General features: G+C 38.3%; 1 protein-coding gene across 7 annotated transcripts; it reads right to left on the bottom strand.

The window, feature by feature from the left end:
- Nucleotides 1-940: 940 nt before the first annotated feature.
- On the bottom strand, nucleotides 941-16,776 carry LOC107804166 (auxin response factor 2B). Of its 7 annotated transcripts, none has more exons than XM_075240530.1 (15): nucleotides 16,602-16,776; nucleotides 13,342-13,457; nucleotides 12,634-12,729; nucleotides 12,429-12,485; nucleotides 12,143-12,298; nucleotides 11,973-12,057; nucleotides 4,194-4,284; nucleotides 3,951-4,115; nucleotides 3,733-3,852; nucleotides 3,455-3,530; nucleotides 3,210-3,381; nucleotides 2,164-3,107; nucleotides 1,893-2,083; nucleotides 1,569-1,764; nucleotides 941-1,401 (listed from the first exon to the last, which is right to left on the bottom strand). In XM_075240530.1, exons 1-14 carry the CDS (start codon nucleotides 16,660-16,662, stop codon nucleotides 1,587-1,589), a joined length of 2,508 nt encoding a protein of 835 aa, XP_075096631.1. In that variant the 5' UTR covers nucleotides 16,663-16,776; the 3' UTR covers nucleotides 941-1,401; nucleotides 1,569-1,586. The 7 variants fall into 7 exon arrangements, with proteins under 7 accessions (XP_075096631.1, XP_075096633.1, XP_075096632.1 ...); XM_075240532.1 differs by having other exon boundaries at nucleotides 1,679-1,764; XM_075240531.1 differs by having other exon boundaries at nucleotides 2,164-3,086.
- Nucleotides 16,777-19,385: the final 2,609 nt, after the last annotated feature.

Here is a 19,385-nt window from a genome sequence, read left to right as displayed (position 1 = left end):
AACTAACGAGTTCTTACGCATTTAAAACACTTGTGATGTACAGTCGATTGACTCAGAAAATTTTGTGCAAGTGGTGGTGACGAAAATGTTACCAAGTGGCACTCTTGTGCAGCAGAGGGTTCAAGGCACACTTCGTAAAGATCACTAAAATCTTAATACCATAGAAAGTCCAGGGAAAGCGAAGCGCTGGGCTGGAAAAGAAGGGAAGCGATGATTGTTTCATTTATTGAAAAGCAGTACACAAGGCTAATAAATTAAAACCAAAGCTTAACATGATATATTGCTCAAAGTTGGAGATGCAGCATGAGGCTTGTTTCGTGGCAGGAATAACTAGCAACGCTAACTCAGTAACATTCTTTTTTATAAAGAAATCAGCAACATCTGTTTGTTGTCCGAGATGTGAAGTTACAGGGAATCACATCAGATACTGAAAGAACTGTAGCGGGAGACTGGACACAAGATCCATGAACTCTGACGAGGTGGCTTGCACAAGATCCATGAACTATGATGCTTGTTTAGTGGCAAAAAAGATCAACTTATCAATAGCCATTCAGCAATGCCTATGTGCAGAGCAAGCTGAAGTTTCAAATGAATCACCATCTGATTCTGATGGAGCAGTGGCTGGGTACAAGATCCAGGAAACATCTTATGGTATCAATCCAGCTAACTATCACCAAGGCCTCTAAATGCCCGCATTAATGAACTATGTTCTGCACCCATTTCGATCAACAGAGCCAATTCTGTTTTGTCAGGGCAAGCTCCGCGCCTCCAGTACTCTACCAAATGCACCAAATCGACCCCCTGAAGACTGTCAGTCCAAGCATTTGGGAGTTTACCCCTTATTATGGCTCCCTGATGTTTGCAAAAGGAGCTGGTAACATACGGGTGTCAACAAGGGGTTAAACTACAGAGACAGCAGTAACTTCCTCAATAAGAATTGTTTGCAATAACCAAATACTATGATCTTTTCTTCAACTCCTATGATCAAAATTTGAATGATTACCAATACATGTTCAGCCGGACGACCACAACTGCTGATACAAAATATGTAGGGTACTAGAAGCAGTTGGATACCAGTAGTACATAAATTAACAGGAGACAAGGTATGCTGTGTATCAACTTCTTAATTACATCTAGAGTTGCTAGGATAATTGTTAAAAACTAGGTATGTACATATCGAAATTAACAAAAGCAAGACTATGACCAGGCTGATAATGTGTGTATACTGTGTATAGATAAGTCACCATAAGTTGGCTCCAAAAGGGGTCGAAGCTGCATCTATATGGAGAGACCAGCCATCCAGAAGTTAAAAGGGACTTAATATGGCAGGTAACTACCTTCAGAAATCCCCAAAAAAGCAACAGCTGGGTGGATGTAGTCTTTTCCGCAGATTTTATGAACCTGTCAAATTACATCAAAAGTTGTCAAGTTACTAGAAACTGCAGAAGGGCAACTCTCAGCCCACGTCCCCAGGGCGAAAAATAGCAGAAATAATAAAGCAGCAGCAAATAATTAGCCAACTGAGATTTTCTTTTCCTTTTTTTCTTTTGCATTTTACTTTTCAATACCTCAACTCGGAGGACATGCTAAGAACCTTCAAGACTGGATTCAGAAGGAAGTTGCAGATCCTTCACTTCTTTAGCATCAGAGCCTTCTGCAACAGAAGAATTGTCCTCACCTTTTGAATTGAGAGACCCTGGGTTCATTCGCTGCACCTCTTCTTTCGTGTAGATGAAAATCTTGCACACCATACCACAAAATTCTCTGTTTCACCAAGACCAACAGGTAAAAAAGCAGCATAAGAATCCAGATAACTGCAAAACTTAAGAAGCACCATAAAGATAATCATCTTTCATCCTTTATGCATCACAAGAAAAGATGAAAGGACTTACTGCCATGGATCATCTCCAACAAGCATCATGTCACCCTCATCATCAGTATATACAACCAGCCAGTTCTTGTTCTGAGCCTTGAGCTCACCATTAAAATAAAAAAGGTGATCCAGTTCAGCTATCAATTCTTCATAGTTATTGAACTTTGCAAGATCCACAGACCTTCCAAGGGCTGTACCATGTTTATGAACCTGAATTTAAAATAACCCAAACTATTAACGCTTCACAAAACGTCACAAGCCAAAGTTAAGCCAAATGACTAGGTGTAAACCTTGGTGCAACTCCTTGTTGAATTTATAAGGCCCTTGCCCTCTCTATCTCGAGTACCAAGATGAGACGTTTGGAATTGTTTCTCCTGATCATTAACTGTGATCCCATTATCTAGTACCTTTGATCCCTTTGATTGCTCAGACCTTAGATCAGATTCAGTTGCAGGGAATTGATGTGGATGTATACCAAAATGCATGTTACTTGCTGAGTCGATCAGTGAATTATTTTGCAACTTGACAGGATCTATGGAAGCAGATTTACTTACAAGGGGAATGCCAAATAGTTTGCAATTCCCCTCTTTGGGTTTCACGGCTTCGGGCTGTAGCAAAGCCATTGGTTTAGGCATTATTTCTCCAGAATGAGTGGACATCTGAATATAAGGCAACACAGATTGGGGCATTAACCAATTTCCCTGCTGATTGTCAATTCTATGACCAGGGAGGGTTGGATACTCGTTAAAACCACTACACTTAGATGTTTCCCGCATTTGATAAAGAGTATCAGCCCCCTTCAATCCTGAATCCATCAGATTAAGTGAGAGACCAGAAGACGCTAGAGACCATTGTTTTCCCAGTAAGCTGAAATCATTTTCCTTGTCCAGTGCTTGTCGCTTCACCAAGCTAGCAGGAAGTGCTGTTTGGCCCCCAGCGGGTAAATGGAGACCGTGGGAGGAACTCACTTGCACCCCAAAACCCGATAATAAATCTGTAAAAGATGATTCAGGCCTCCCTAAAGGAAGCCATTTATCTGATAGACATCTCCTTGATGCAGAATGAACATCAGTCTTCTCATCATCCAGTGACGGTGGCCATACAATTGGCTTCTCAGAAGAATCTGACCCATTATTTTCTACAAAATTGCCTCTCAAGGTCGAAATTTCTTGACCTTGCAAGACCCTTGAAAACCCACTGGCTTGTGAAGGGCCTGCAGTTCTTTTGGATGAACCTTTAAGAAAGTGCAAGAAGTACATAACAAACACTCAGCTTGAAATGTAGATACAAAGGCAGTACAGGATATGGAATTCAAATATAAGGGTGAGTTATATACCTTCCCTAGTAAGAACAGAAGAATCAGGAGACGAGGGCAGAACATTTGATCGAGGCCTTTTTGGCCTTGGTATTGGAAGTGGATTAAGGGCAGGAGGGCTAAGAGCTGGCTCTATTTTCCAGGGTGAAACTCGGTCTGGCCTAGGAATAGCAGAAGTTTCATCCCATCGAACCTTAAAAACACATTCAATAATGATACTTCAGTGTTATATATGGGAGAAAAGATAACCAACCAAAGTGAAGTACCTTCAGGCATCTCCATTTGGACTCAGGCCACCTGTTGGGGTCACCATCTTCAATGCCAACTATAGTGCCAGTAAACCTATAAGATTTTGGAGTAAACTACAAAATCAGGGGTTTTGAGAAAGGTAATTTGTTTACCATAAAACAACACCAAAATAGTATGGTTTTGATTTGAAAGCTCACAAACACAAGTATGCTCGATTAATATCAAAGTCAAAACCACCAAGTATCACATTTAATATTAAAGAAGGAAAATGCTCCTTCCAGTGATGCTAACATACCTCTGTTCTGGAGCTTCTTCACCTTCAAACCTCATTTTAAACCTCATCCCGATGGAGTAATTGTTTTTCACAGACTCCATATACTGGTCATATGGAACTATAAAATCAGCAGGGCTCGTCCTATAATACATAACGAAATTCCAATCCCTTCATCAAATAGATTTTAATTTAAGGAACAAGCTTATACTAATTTTCCACTGGTACTTCGGATCAGTTACCTTGGTTTGTAATATACTGTGAACATTGTTTTCGTCTGAATGGCATGCCAAGCTGTAGCAAGGACACCGAGATGCATGCTATGACTGGATATCACTGATGATGGAGCATTACCCTGCTGTCTCATGGCATGTCTGACTCCAACACGAAGCTCCCCGTTCTCACCTCTAACAATAGAGTATCAACATTTCATAAGTTAAGGATCACAAGAGAATGGAGAAAAGAGAAGGTATGCCAATGCCAACCTAAGAAATATGAATGCATCCCCGGCAACAAGCCTTTTCGAACTTACAAAGACACTCCAACCACTCTGAAGGAGGTGCCTCCTAGGCTGGCCTGAAATTTGACTGATAGCATGAAAACAAAATGTAGGAAACATAACAGGAACAACCAACTAATGCATTGAAATAGCACCCGTTACATCAAGCAATAGTGCTTAACACTCTCAAAAGCAAATTCCCCATGCCACCAAAATAAAGTTAAACGGAAGGGGGTGAAAAGATCAATAAAACACCATTAATCACACAAGCAAAAAAAAAGAAAACATAAGTCTCTGAATCACACTAGCAAATTTTTCTTTACCATCCCTCCTCCAGCAAGAAATCCAAGTGTCTGTTCCTCATCCTGAATCTATCGCGTTGTTGAGAAATCATAGCATTGTGTTGTTTCCTTGAGTTATTTATATAAAGCCCACATTAAGGGTGTCAAACGGGCCGGGTTGGCCCGGTTCCGGCCCGGACCAGCCTGGTAGTAAGGGGCCAGGCCGGGCTGGGTTGGAACGGGAACCGACCTGTGCCGCGGAAAATTTCAATACCGGATAACCGGTCCAACCCGGTAAGGTCTTGTCAACCGTGAACCGGTTATAACCGGACCGGATCAACGGCTAGTTCAAATTTATTTTTTTTAAATAGTCTTGATCGTTGGCAACGGTCAACTGCCATTTTGACCGTTGCCCAACGGCTAATTTGCAATAACAGCCCTTTTTTGGGCATGTTTTTTCAAAAATAACACTTCTATTATTTACTAATTTATCCCTTTGAAAGACTATAAATAGAGCCCCTTTTCTTCATTTTTTCACTCATTTCTCAATTCTCAAACCCAAATTCTGAATTGTCATTCTCTCATTCTTCACCTAAAATGCTATCAACTATTGGGCTCTCATTTTTTTGGAATTTTATTTATGGTATTATTTGAAGTTTGAAGTTTGAAGTTTCAACAGTTGAAGTTTATTCGTGGTAACGTCGGAGTTGCGAAATTCAATTTCAAGACTTCAAAAATCATCAACTGTTCAATTTATTGTGGAATTCGGTGCACTCGTTACAACTCTTTCTCTTATTTAATATTTTATTTGCATATTTAATTTTTATTAGTAGTTTACAATATGTTTAATGCTGCAAAACGGGTTTGTAACAAGATTGCTAATTGGGGTAATCGAGGAAATAGAAAAAGAGGTGCTACTTCAACTTCTGGTAGTAATTTAAATGACTTTACACATGTTTCTGAAACATCATCGGATAACAATATAGATTATGAACAATTATAGGAAGATTATGATATAGAAGATAATGAATTAGAAATTGAAAATGAGACACCACCTACACCTGTAGTGTTGGAGTTGGTAGCAGGGGTGGTGGTCGTGGCACTAGTAGTAGACCACTTGTGGCCCCGACTACTAGTCATCGGAGAAGGAGAAGTAAAGTTTGAAAATATTTTGAGGAAATAGAGAATATTGATAGAGTTAGATGCAAAATTTGTAAAGATGATTTTAAACATAAAATTGGAGAAAGTTCTGGGGGACTGGGACACTTAGTAGACATCTGAGAATTACTCATCCTATAGAATAGGGCTCTAATTTAGATGAAAATTAAGGAACTCTAAACCCTAGTACTCGAGGACTTATGAAATATGATAAAATGAAGGATCTTGAGGAGTTAGCAAAAATGATTGCTTTGGGTTGTTTACCTTTTTCTTTTGCTTCTTCATCATATCTTATTATGTGTATTCAAAGGATTTATAATCCTTTATTTAAAGGTATCCCTAGAAGTACTTGTAGATCTGATATCTTTAGATTTAGACTTCATGGACAATATGAGACATACATACGTTATTTGTTTGACCACCTTCTTTGTAGAGTTTCTCTAACTTCTGATATTGACCATGTTGTTAATGGAAATGATTATTTGACAATTACATGTCATTGGATAGATGATAATTATTGTATGCAAAAACGTATTATCACTTTTAAATATGATGAAGATCAGAGTCATATTGCTATTTTTATAAGTACTACTATTTGCAAAGTTGTTGCATTTAACAATCTTAATAAAAAAAAGATATTGTATGTCTTTTGATAATGCTTCTAACAATAATGACGCTATTTCAATATTAAGACTGCATTTGCAACCACCACTTGATGAAATTTTTCATGTTAGGTGTGCATGTCATATTTATAATTTAATTGTTAAAAGTGACCTTGATTTATTTTTGACTGAGATTACTCATGTTAGAAGAGCAGTTGGTGTTATTCAAGGAAAAAATAGACAATCTAGAATTAGGGAATTTAAGACTAAGTGTACCGAACATAACCTTAACCCCAGATTCATGTCAGATGAAATTGTTACTAGATAGAATTATACATATTTATTTTTAAGATGTTGTTACAAATATAGATTGCCTATAACTGAAGTTGCTAATATGCATTATACTGATCCAAACCGTATGTTAACAACTAATACTTGGGATGCCATTAATGATGTTAAATTTTTACATAAATTTTATACAGCTACTATTGAATTTTCTAGAGCTTATTACCCTACTATTACTATGACTTTAGTACATATAGCTGAAATTTCTTTTCTACTCTCTGATTTCAAGAAGAAAGAAAATATAAGGACGTTGTTGAAAGAATGCAAGCAAAATTCAAAAAATATTTCTTTCCAATTCCTCCTATTTACTTAATTGGTGATGTTTCAAATCCTTCTATTAAGATGTCTAATTATCACCAATTAATCGATGTTTTATATACTTATATGGAGATTGGACCAACTGAAACCCCAGATATATATTGTTGTATGAATAAGCTAAATGATTATTTACAACAATTATATAATTATTATGCAAATACAATTGATGATGATGCTAATAATGTAGGCAATGTTTTTCATTGTACAACTTCTACTACATCTGCTATTATAGGGATGAAGATGAAGGCCTTGATGATTTTAATATTTGGTCTACATTTCTTTCCACTCAAACCAGTAGCAGGAACATTGATGAACTTCATTTTTACTTGCAAAAGCAAACAAAGCCTCGCACAAAGGAATTTTTACCGTTGGCATGGTGACATGAAATGAAAAGCAATTTCCTGTTCTTTCCGCAATGGCTCAGGACGTGCTAAATGTGCCAATTTCAACTATTGCATCAGAGAGCGCATTTAGTCAAGCAAGACAACAACTAGGAGGCACCCGTCACTTATTGGGAAGCAATACTTTGGAAGTTTTAGTATATTTCAAAGACTGGATTAGATCAGAACGAAGAAATCAAGGACGTGAAGATGTTGATAAACCAGAAGACGAGGAACTTGGAGATATATTAACATATGGTAACCCATCTGAATTCAACACTCCAGAAGATGGCCAAGAAGTTCATATTGATTATGAAGAACTTACTAGGGCAATGCAAAACCTTTGAAGTTTGAAAATTATATTTAATAATTCAAATTTGAATTTACTCTTTTTTCTTTAGTTTAGTTGTTGTAAATGCAAACTTTAATTTGCAAGTTTGAATTTAAAAAAATAACTTGCAAATTATAAGTTAAATTTTTTTTCATCTTCAGTGTATTATCTTAAATTCTTAATGAAATATTCAAATATAAGGCTTTTAAAGCCTTTGAAATTTATTCAAACATTCTTTTTATAAGATTGTTTTTATGGTTTACATTTTCACTTTATTTTAATATAAATTATGATAGTTATACAAAATACACCCAAAAAAAAAACTGGGCCAGCCCGGCACATTAGACCCGGAACCGTTCCGATTCAATTTTCCATCGGTAAGACCGGTATTTTGAAACCGGTACCGAGACCAGCCGGCTTCCTTTTCCTCTAGCCCGGCCCGGCCCCTTAACACCCTTAGCCAAAATACAATATGACATGTAAGTGGCTTATTACTAAAATACAAGGGATGCCCCTCCCAGTGTTCAGAAAAACGAGCGCTTCGTCGCTTAAAGCGCGAAGCGACTCGACGCGACAGTGTGTCGCTTCCAGCTCCTTAAGGCGACGTGATCTGCAGAAGTGCACACTTCACTGGAAAAAGCGAGGAAGCGAGGAAGCGGTGAAAGCGATAAAACGAGCGCTTTTGTGAAAAAAACGCAGGGGCCTTTTTAAAAAAAAAAAAAAACTTTGGGTCTCAAACAAAACAGACCCTAAATTGACAAAAAACCCCAATCCCCTTCTTCGACCAAAAACAGAGGCCTCGACCAGTCGCTCTTCTTCTTCTTCAGTCGACAAAAAAAGCTAGGGTTCCATCTTCTTCTTCTTCAGTCGCTCGACCAGTCGACCTCGAAGACCTTACCCAGGTAATTTCTTCTCCTTTCTTCTTCAGTTCTTCTCGTTTTTTTTCTTTTTTCTTTCTTCTGCTTTCTTCTTCAAACCAGTCGCTCTTCTTCTTCTTCATTTTTCTTCTTCTTCTTTCTTTCTCTATTTCTACTTTCTACAGTCCAGAATAGAGTAAGGAACCATTTTTTCTCTTTTTCCTTTTCGTTCGATTATTATATATCAGCATATATATTTAATTATTATATGTATTTCATTTATTATTGTATTTCAGCATATAAAATTAAATTATTATTATATTTCAGCATATAAAATTAATTATATATATGTATTACTTTTAGTTTATGCGATTTTTTTAAATGTATATTTCAGTTTATATAATTAATTATTATATATATTATTATTATATGTATTTTCAGTTTATTGATTATGTTTTTTTCTTATATCTTAATAGGGATATTAAAATGTCTCAAAGTTCGAAAGAGAAAGACCCGGCTTGGCGATATGGCGAGAGAGTTAATGAGAAGAATACAAATGTTGTATGCAAGTTTTGCAACAAGATTACAACGGGTGGCATTTATCGCTTTACATACCATCTAATTGGTGGCGATAGAAACGTCACAAGTTGTCCGAAATGTCCACCGGAGGTGAGAGAAGAAATAAAGAATTTTGTTGAGAAGAAGAAGGTGCAGAAAAATCAAATGGTTCATCAACCAATGGTGACCAATCTTGATGATGATGATGATGATATTGAAGAATTGTCACTTCCAACAAAACGGGGAAGAGATGGGTCAAGCCATGGATCATTGACTAAAGGTCCTATGGATTGCTACTTCTCAAAGAAGCCGGGAGCAAAGGGCGGTGGAAAAGATGTACAAAAAATTGCTAAAGACATTTTGAGGGATCGTGCGGTTAGAGCTTTTGCACGATGGGTCTATGATGTTGGGCTCCCCTTCAATTGTGTCAACTATGACATTTTTGGAGACTTTATTGAGGTCGTTGGTCAATACGGACCTGGAATGAAGCCTCCCACTTACCATGAAATAAGAGGTCCTTATCTAAATAAGGAAGTGGAGGAGACTAATAAAATTGTTGAGGAGCATAAAGTTGTGTGGAACAAGTACGGTTGCTCCATTATGATGGATAAGTGGACGGCAAGAACGGGGAAAATGATTATTAATGTGTTGGTGAATTCTCCCCGGAGAAGTTTGTTTCTTGAGTCCATTGATGCTAGTGACACATCCACTGACCACATCAAAATGTTCACCTTGTTTCAGAACACCATCGAAAAGATTGGTCCAAGCAAAGTTGTTCAAGTGGTCACTGATAATGCAAGTGAAAATAAGAAAGCAGGTGGCATGATTGAAGGAGCGTACAAGAATGTCTATTGGACTCCATGTGCGGCTCATTGTATCAACTTGATGTTCGGGGACATTTTCAGGGAAAAACCCTTCTCTACAGTTTTTGGCCAGGGCGTTAGGTTACATTCTTATATTTCTCAGCGGCCCTTGTTATTGAATATGATGAGAAGATTCACCATGCAAAAAAATTTGGTGAAACCGGGCAAGACAAGGTTCGCCACTGCTTTCTTGACTTTGCATAGTATCCACTGTCAAAAAAACAATTTGAGAAAGATGGTCACTTCAGAGGAATGGAGCAAGAGTAAATTTGCAAAGGAAAGTGCGGGGAAAGAGGTTGCACGCCTTATTCTTTCTTATTCTTTTTGGAATAATGTTCTTCATGCTCTTAAAATTGGTGGCCCTTTGGTTAAAGTACTCCGTTTGGTGGATGGGGAGGCAAAACCATCAATGGGCTACCTCTATGAAGCTATGGATAGGGCCAAGGAGGCTATTCAAGCATCATTCAATGATGAGCAGAAATATGCAAAGGTCTTTCAGATCATTGATGCAAGATGGGATGAGCAACTTCATAGACCTATGCATGCAGCTGGACTAATTCTGAACTCATCACTCTTTTATGAGCAGCATGAGAAGAATTCATTGGCTAAAGAAGTGTGGACAGGATTCCATCAGGTTGTTATCAAGTTGAACCCAGATGAAGACTTGCAAGAAAAGATTGTAGATCAGCTTGCTACTTACAAGGCAGTTGAAGGACTTTTTAATCTCCGACTTGCTATTAAACAAAGAACGATGAAGTCGCCAGGTGACCAAGTGTTTCTATATTTTATAGCTCTAACTTCAATGTATTTTTTATACTTATTAACTCTTGAACATTTTTTTGACTTCTATAGTTGAATGGTGGGACCAATATGGTGTAAAGATTTCGGAGTTACAGGCTTTCGCCATCAAAGTTCTAAGCTTAACTTGTAGCTCATCCGGATGTGAAAGGAACTGGAGTGTTTTTGAACACGTGAGAAATAAAAAGAATTATTTCGTGTTTTGAGATAAAGTAAATTATATCTCAATTGTCCAAACTCCTACTAATTAGTTGACACATCTTTTTTGCAGATTCATACAAAGAAAAGGAATCGACTAACCTTGAAGCGCCTCCATAATCTAGTGTTCATAAAATACAATAGAGCATTGAGGCGTCGCTAAAACCACCGCAATATAATTGATCCAATTCTTTTGGACAATATTGATGAGGTTAATGAGTGGCTAACCGGAGTCCCCGAAAACTGTGAACATTTAGAAGTATTTGAAGGCGACTCCGATTTCACTTAGGGTGATGTTGCGGTTGGTAGTGGAGTTGGGGAGGATTCTTATAGTTTAAGGAGATATACTCCAAGTTCAAGTTCTATTAGGAAGGGAAAAAGTGTGGGTACTACAAGTCGATCCCTATCCCTAATTGATGAAGATGAAGGTGATCATGAAGAGGAAGAGGAAGATGATGAGCAATATGAAGATAATAGAGGAATTCAAGATTTTGACAATCTTGAAGGAGAAGAAGAGTAGAAGAATAAGATATTGATTCTAGTAATTTAGTAGCTTTGATTTTGCTTGTCCTATGGTTTGTGGAAGGTTTGGTGGTACCTAGTACCTACTTTTAAGTATTTAAATTGAAGTTTTTGATTATTTATAATTTTACATTATGTTTTTTAAGAATTGCGCTTCACTTTAATAAAGCGTGCGCTTCGCTTTTGAAACGAAGCGAGCCCTTGCCGCTTTTTTGTGCTTCGCGCTCTCCAAAACACTGGCCCCTCCACATCCCTTTTCTTTGTCCAGATTTATGCAAACTATTATCAGCACAAAAATTTTCAATGTTTCCGAAGTCAAGATTTATTGTCACTAACTCACAATATTCCAACTTTGTAATAGGCATGATATATGAACAAACAAATTTTATAACGAAGACATGAAGATACATATTAAATAGGCTATAATCTATGAAATAGCAACGTTGTGATGGTGCAAATTTATGTCTGCAAAGATTGACCCAAAAGGAAGTAAAGGTGGGTATGTCACATAATATAAAGGCACAAGGTGATTAAGAATGCATTGAGCATCATACCCCGAAATATGTGCCTGAAGCGCCACTCATTTGCGTGCAAATCTTTGGCCACCAACTCCTGTGTTGGAGGTTGCCGAGACATATCCTATAACAAAAAATTAACCACCATAAGCCACTTACATTATCCAAATACAGGCACATTAACTGTATTGAGAAACAATTCTTCTGACCAGAGGAGGGAGGCATTCATCAGCATGCCGTCTCAAGACAGAAAAGCCTCCATGAGTGCTGGTATCAGAGGCAGTTAGTGTCTTACAAAAAGAGTGCACATGGAATCGTGGTGGCGAAGGGGGCATCGGTTCCTTTGTAACTGCACTTTCATCTTGCTACAAAGAACATTCCATTAATTTAGATGTCCAACTCGAACATCAGAATTTAAAGTCTCAAAACGATGTAGGAATTTCAAAAAAAAAAAAAAAAAAAAAGTAATTCTTAGTTAGCAAATTGTAAACTTACATTTGGTTCTGGCATCAAAGTCACTTGTGCGAACACCTCATCAGTATCTGGTTCAGCCTGAGAATACACATGAATCAAAACATTAGCACCAATATTGAATAATCCTTAATGGATTAGCAATCATCAAGAAAAGTTAACAAGGGAAAGCTAAGCTACACAACTATATGGGACACAACAAGACTTTGTATTCAACAATAAAAGTTACCTTCAATAGGACGTTAATTACACGGCAGAGGATCTTAGAAGGAAGATTATACACTGGCATCTGCTGGTCTGAAACTTGATTGGTTGATGCTTCAACCTAGCATACAAACACATCAAATCACTCCAACCTCAAAAAAATTAGTCACAACTACAACTAAAGCTCCTAATTTGCCCTAGAGAACCCCTAATTTGTCTTACAATACAAAGAATTCATGATTAGAAGGTGTTGAATTGAGTGACCACCTTCTAAAAACTTAAGTTGATAAAGAGGTGACACATTTATTTATTATTACTCCTTTCGTCCCAATTCTCAATTTACGTGGGGTGTTTGACTTGGAAACATGTTATAAAGATTTGTATGACTATAAATTATTTTATTAAAGGAAAAACATGAAGTTTAAAGTTAAATGTTTATAAACATAAAAAGATACCATTCTTTTTGGGACATGGGGAGTATTTATATCTTCAATACGCCTCTTGACATCCGGGCCTAATACTTTTTCTGAGTCAAGCATGTGGAGTTCGTTTTGATAATAAGTGGTGGATCTCCGTCTACATACTATGTCGAATTGTTCAACCACCTCAGCTAAATCGAGTGGGAATGGAGCAAAATGGATATGAAGCCTAGTTAATTCATTGACACAACTATGGTTTACGAAATTAATTAAGCTCATACACGGTTTTAGAAAGGACGTGTATAGACGCAAACCTGTTCAATATGACCTTGTGGGAAATAGAACACTAGCTCACCCTCGCGTGGCACTGTCACAAGCGGACCTGCACATGCACGCCATAGCTCCGTGTACAACGCTCTCTCCGCATCAACTTTAAACAAAAAAACAAACGAAAAATATCAAATTATGAAATAAATTTGTAACGACCCGAACCGTTGTTTCCTGTATTTTCGTTTCGTATTCCCCGTTAAATGCTTATTCATGTTTCAATATGTGTACTTGGTGAATTTGAGTCAATTCGGATCGAGTTTGGTATGAAATGGGACAATTAGTCTCTTTAAGGAAGAATTAGTTTGGAAAAGTCAACCGGACGTTGACTTGTGAGTTAGAAGGCTCGGAATTGAATTCCGATGATTCGGTTAGTTTCGGGGGATGATTTAAGGCCTAGGAGCGCAATCGGGATTAATTTTGGAGGTCCGGTGAAGAAATTAGCTCATTTTGGCGAAGTTAGTATTTTGGCGATTTCCGGTTGATAGGTGAAATTTTGATCCGACGGTCGGAATGGAGTTCCGAGAATTTCTGTAGCTTCGTTATGCCATTTTGGATATGTGTGCAAAATTTCAAGTCATTTGAACATATTTTGGTCGAGTTTTGATCGAAAGCGTGTTTTGGAAGTTTTAAAAGAACTTAGACTTATTCGGTGTAATTCGATAATTTTGGTATTAGTCGAGGCGTTTTGATAATTGGAACAAGTTTGAATAATATTATAAGATGTATTGGTATTTTTGGTTGAGGTCCCGAGGACCTCGGGATGATTTCGGATGGCTAACGGGAACTTTTGAAGTTGGAAATTTCATAATAGACGAAAGTTGTAAATGAGTGCGCACAAGGCCTCACTTTGAACGATAATATCTCTTGTTATATAAGGATTTGTGTGAGCTACAACCTATTAAATTAAAGCCCTTTGAGTCTAGTTTCCAACGCAACAAACCGTTCGTCATTTGGAAGTGTATACAGGAAGTTATGACCATTTCACTGCTCAGGTGTCAGAGCGCGCGAAGTATCGCGCGAAGTCGCGCATTTCGCGCGTCTGAGGCAGAATGCTCAGCAAAACGCGCGAACAAACGCGCGAACAACGCGCGAACTATGCGACTGAAGGTTTTTAAGTACTCTAAAGACCGGAAATGAAAGGAATTGAGTCATTTCTCAAGCTTAGGGCTTCCTCTACACCCCCAATTCGACCAAGGCACCTAATTGCACTCCTAAGGTAAGATTTTTGGAGTATTTTGAGTTGATTACTACTCCCAAACACTTATATTAACATGGATTGATCTTAAAAATCCTTAGATTTTCAAGAAATTCCTTCAAGAACTCAAAGAAGGGTTTTGCAAGATTTCTTCCAAAAGGTAAATCCTACACCTTAGACTCACATATATGGATATATTATGGAAATATGAGTATGAGTCAAGTATTACAACTTATTGTATGGTGGTTGGAAGCCATAAATTCCCTATTTAAATACATGAACATGGTAGGGATTTAGAGGTGTTTATTTGATGGAATTTTTGTTGGTTTGGGTGTGAATGGTTGATCACACATGTGATGTTAGGAGTATAAATTGTTAAAGAATAATAGTGTGATGAATTGTTGGTTAATGGTGATAGTTGGAGGAACCAATGCTATAGTTAAGAGGTGTAAATATTTATACCTACAAGATGTTTGATAATATGCCTAAATGACATAATTTATGGGATCTAGTACAAATATTGGCCATATTGAGTGTTATATTGTAGATTGAAGTTACATAACTGTATGGGATCATTATAGTATCATTAAGGGGCGAATTTCAGATATGTATGGTTAAAACCCCGTCTTTAGAAATCGAACTTCATCGAGGTTTGTGTGATTTTTGGCAGATTCGTCACACGAGGAGGCCAATTAGAGAGGCAAGGGCATAGCGAGCTAGAGGTGAGTAATAGATGTAAATGTTGTTCTGAGGGTTTGAAACCCCGGACTTTCACATCGTAACGCTATATTGAGGCATGACACGCACTCCATGGCGAGTGCGGGGTCGGATACTACTGGGGATTGTGACTTGGTCCACCCCGTGTGATGTTATACTATACTGGTGATTGATACACATACTTCATTGATATTACTGGGCTTGATGCCATGTTTGGGACCTTGTGCCGATTTGTAAAATCCTTCGAGGATTGATATTACTACTTAGCATGATTTGCATATCATTTAATTTCAGTCCAAGGTTTTAAATGCTGTTTTGTAAACTCAGCCATAATTCCAAGTGTTGAAAACTTAAATGATATTTTTAAATGTATTCCGGGCTGGGAACTTCTGTTTTGTAAATGCCCAAGGGGCTTATTATATTATTTTCTGGACTGATTATAAAGTGACTTGAAACAGTGGTAACAATGACACTGTGTGATATACTTGAAATAGTGGTAACAATTACACTGGATGATATACTTGAACAGTGGTAACAATGGCACTGTATGATATAAATTGGTCAGGTAACAATGGCTGACCGGTCAGGTAACAATGACTGACTAAGATATTGCGCTTGGGCTGTAGGAGCCCCTCCGGAGTCTGTACACACCCCCAGTGAGCGCCGTCGACGATAAATAAATAGGGATAGCTCGGGCTGCGCGCCGCAGTGGGTACGGGAATGTACCATCATATGCATTGCATTATATTCATGTATTTGTATCTATACTGTTGTTTAGCTGCTCAGTTCCATATGTTGCTGCATATTTGGATTTTAGCTTACTTTGTGTATTTACTAAGTTTTCTTATCTTCGGACTGTAGTTACTTTTATTACTCACTGGGTCGGAGTACTCACATTACTCCCTGCACCATGTGTGCAGATACAGGCAGAGCTGAGTTCGCTCATGAGCGCTGATTCTTTCCAGGCCAGGCGGTGACTAGGAGTAACGAGGTAGTTGTTGACGTCCGCAACCCCGTTTTCTCCCTTATCTTTGTTATTTATGATAATTCTAGACTTTGTAAAATATTAGTAAACTTTGTAGTAGCTCATGACTTGTGACACCCCGATTTCGGGCTGAGTTGGGATAGTTTTCCTTGTTCTATCACGTTTATTTCGCATTTAAGATTATATTGTCCATGATTTAGACTTATTCCTGCTAAGTAATTATAAAGAGATGTACTGTTTTGTTAATTGGCTGGCCTTGTCCTCACGAGAGGCGCCATCACGACCGGGTTGGGATTTTGGGTCGTGACAAAATTACCATTAATTACAGAAAAACCCACTAAACTTACCATTTCCGGCGCCGCCGGCAGCGTTGCGGCCACTATCAGAAGCAGCCATTTCTGTACACATACTTCTCAACACAAATCTTTCATTCTCCAAGCACAAAACTTCCTCTCTCAATATATCAACAACTGTTATTTATATATCTTCAACGATATTTGGGGGTGAAGTGATAGTGTGAGGAGACAAAAGAGCTTATTAATGAAGAAAGCCTTTCGTCATTTTAACCATGGTTAATTTTTAACTAGTGTTTTGAAAACCGGCTACAGCCCGTGGAGTTCTGTTTTTTAACCTGTTGAGAAGACAGTGGACGGGGGGGGGGGGGGGGGCAATTAATTGATGGGGGGACAATTAATAAAAGCGTCCGTTAGGTGCTGTCGAATGTCCATTGGTTTACAGTTAACGACGTCCGACTTTGACGTTAATAGAAAGTTGTTCTGTTTTACGAGAAGTGGCCCTGTCGTACTATTAACGGACAGAGTAGGATGGTGGGATTTTTCCCTTTTTAAAATTTTTTTTGGGTTTCACACCCAGTGCCGGTACACATATATTTGAATTCGCGTCGCGTAGGGCCCATTTGATGGGAAGAGTTTTCTATCAATAATTTTTTCATACTCAGGGTTCGAACCCGAGACCTCTAGTTAAGGGAAGAGTAGTCACATCCGTTGTACCACATCCTTCGGTGATAATATACATATAAGTTGCACGTATATGTTTATATCAAATTTAAATATAAGAAAAATATATTAAAAATTTAGAAACTTTAACTTAAACATGTCATAATATTTATAATCAACCCTTAAATATCTCGTGCAATCAATCATTGATATTTGCATTAGAGTAGACTACTTCCATATGTGGCCCTTCCCGGACCGTTCGTGAACGCAAGTTGTGTCATGCACCTGCCCTTTTTTATTTCTAGTTGTTTGACTCAAAAGATATCGGAACATTTCTGAATAAATCAATCAAAGAAAATAAAAGGGTAAATCTTAGCTAAGTTTAATAATCCCTGAACGAAAGACATACAAGGAGGATACAAAGGATAAGATTTCTTTATCTTGTTCAGATGAACCCTTGAACAATCAAGGCCTCAATTGTTTATGTAAGCAAGTGTTATAGCAAGTGTTATAAGTTAGGGAAATGCCCAGAGAGCTTACAATGTTGTTTTACGCTCTATTTATAAGGGACAGACCCCTTCTAAGCCTTAGAAGACAAATCGTAGGAGATATTCGATAGAATATTCTTAATGTCCCCTAGTAGGCCTACACTGCTGCAAAAGTCGTACATTGTCTTGCTCGCCTGTATGTCGTCCCCTGCAGGATGCCGAGTTATGAGAATTTCGTCGTTTGTCATACCTATCAATGGTCGTGGTTGTTCAAATTTTGACTCATACAGTTAGTCCCTCCGCTTGCCGAGGTTGCAACTTGGTGCGCCTTCGATAAGCGGACACCACGCGTTCTTATGGAGAAATTTGATCCTACGAGGCATTACGGCTTGGCCAATAACAAGCGGTCAACGTGCTCAGCAAGGCAGCAGGTGTGAACACGTGATTTTTGTTTCGCACGACAATCGCTCCAAAAGAAATAAAAAATAATAATAATTGGCCCTGCTGTACAATTTTCGGATTTCTGTGCGGCACTTTGTTGATTTATTTGTGACTTTTGCCCATTTTTATTTTTTCTTATTTATTTATTTATTTAAAACAAAATACAAAATGTGTGTGTCATGCATAATCTGAACCGTAACGTGGTTGTTAAATAGAAAGGCATAAAACGGGCATCTTTGTCCGTGATTTTGTTTTGTTTGATTTTACTTGTTTTGAAATATTTTTAGTGTGTGTGCAAATAATTGTATTGAGTGTGTATTTAATTTTTATTTTTGATTTTTTGCTTAGTTTTGTTTTTAAAATAAATAAGGAAAAGAAATAAAAATAATAATAATAAAAAAAAAAGGTCCCTTCTTCTTCCGGATTGGGCCAATTTATTAAAATTGGCCCAAACAAACAATACCCAAACCAGGCCTGCCCGGTCTAGTCCAGTTGATGCCCAGAGAGTCCAAACGACGTCGTATTGATCCAGGTTGATCTGGGCCGTTGATCTCAGATTGATCAACGGCCAAGATCACCTCCCCATAACCCACTAATGGCCCCGACCCGTTTTCACCCGGACCAACCCAAACCCTTTACCCTCAAAACGACACCGTTCCACTTAAGCCCTCAGATCCAGACCGTAGATCTAGATTGATCTAACGGTTGAGATCCGCCCACCCACTAACTATATAAACCCTTTAGCATACCCTGCCCCCCCTAGCCAACACCCCTGCCTTCGTCTTCACCAAACCTGTCCCCTTCAAACCCTAGCCGCCCCTGTATCCTTCACCATGAAAGCTGGCGGCACGGACGCCGGTGACCTCGCCCTTAACACCATAGAACCCCCTTACCGTCCTGAACCCAAACCTATCAACCACACACCTCGAATCCTATCCCACCTTCTCGAATCTTCATTTGAAGATTCGAGTCGGAACCCGATTGACACCAACCGACCCCAGCTTCACACCAGACACTCCCCAGACCCTCCTCGTGACCAAATCATACTTGGTTTGGTCCGAATCTGATCAGGGAAGCATGAATCCCAGATCTGAGTCTTGGAACTTTGTAGTTCTTCGTCACTGGTTCAACCGAAGAGATTAAGGTCTAATGGACTTTAATCAAAGTGTTTCTCATCTGAGAAACACTTCGATTAAAGTCCGTTCAGCCTTAAGAAAGGCCTGACCGAGTCCGAGTTAAGGTTTTG

The sequence above is a fragment of the Nicotiana tabacum genome, chromosome 20, assembly GCF_000715075.1.
Source record: "Nicotiana tabacum cultivar K326 chromosome 20, ASM71507v2, whole genome shotgun sequence".
In the NCBI taxonomy this organism is placed as follows: domain Eukaryota; kingdom Viridiplantae; phylum Streptophyta; class Magnoliopsida; order Solanales; family Solanaceae; genus Nicotiana; species Nicotiana tabacum.
The sequence above is the reverse complement of the archived record's forward strand: the minus strand, read 5'-3'. Positions and strand labels throughout refer to the sequence as shown.

Coding starts and splice junctions, on each gene's coding strand:
- LOC107804166 (XM_075240530.1), bottom strand. CDS start 16,662: ATGTGTACAGAAATGGCTGCTTCTGATAGTGGCCGCAACGCTGCCGGC. Junction 4,116..4,193: donor GATGCATTCATATTTCTTAG/GTTGGCATTGGC, acceptor CTCTATTGTTAG/AGGTGAGAACGGGGAGCTTC. Junction 3,108..3,209: donor TTCTGTTCTTACTAGGGAAG/GTATATAACTCA, acceptor ACTTTCTTAAAG/GTTCATCCAAAAGAACTGCA.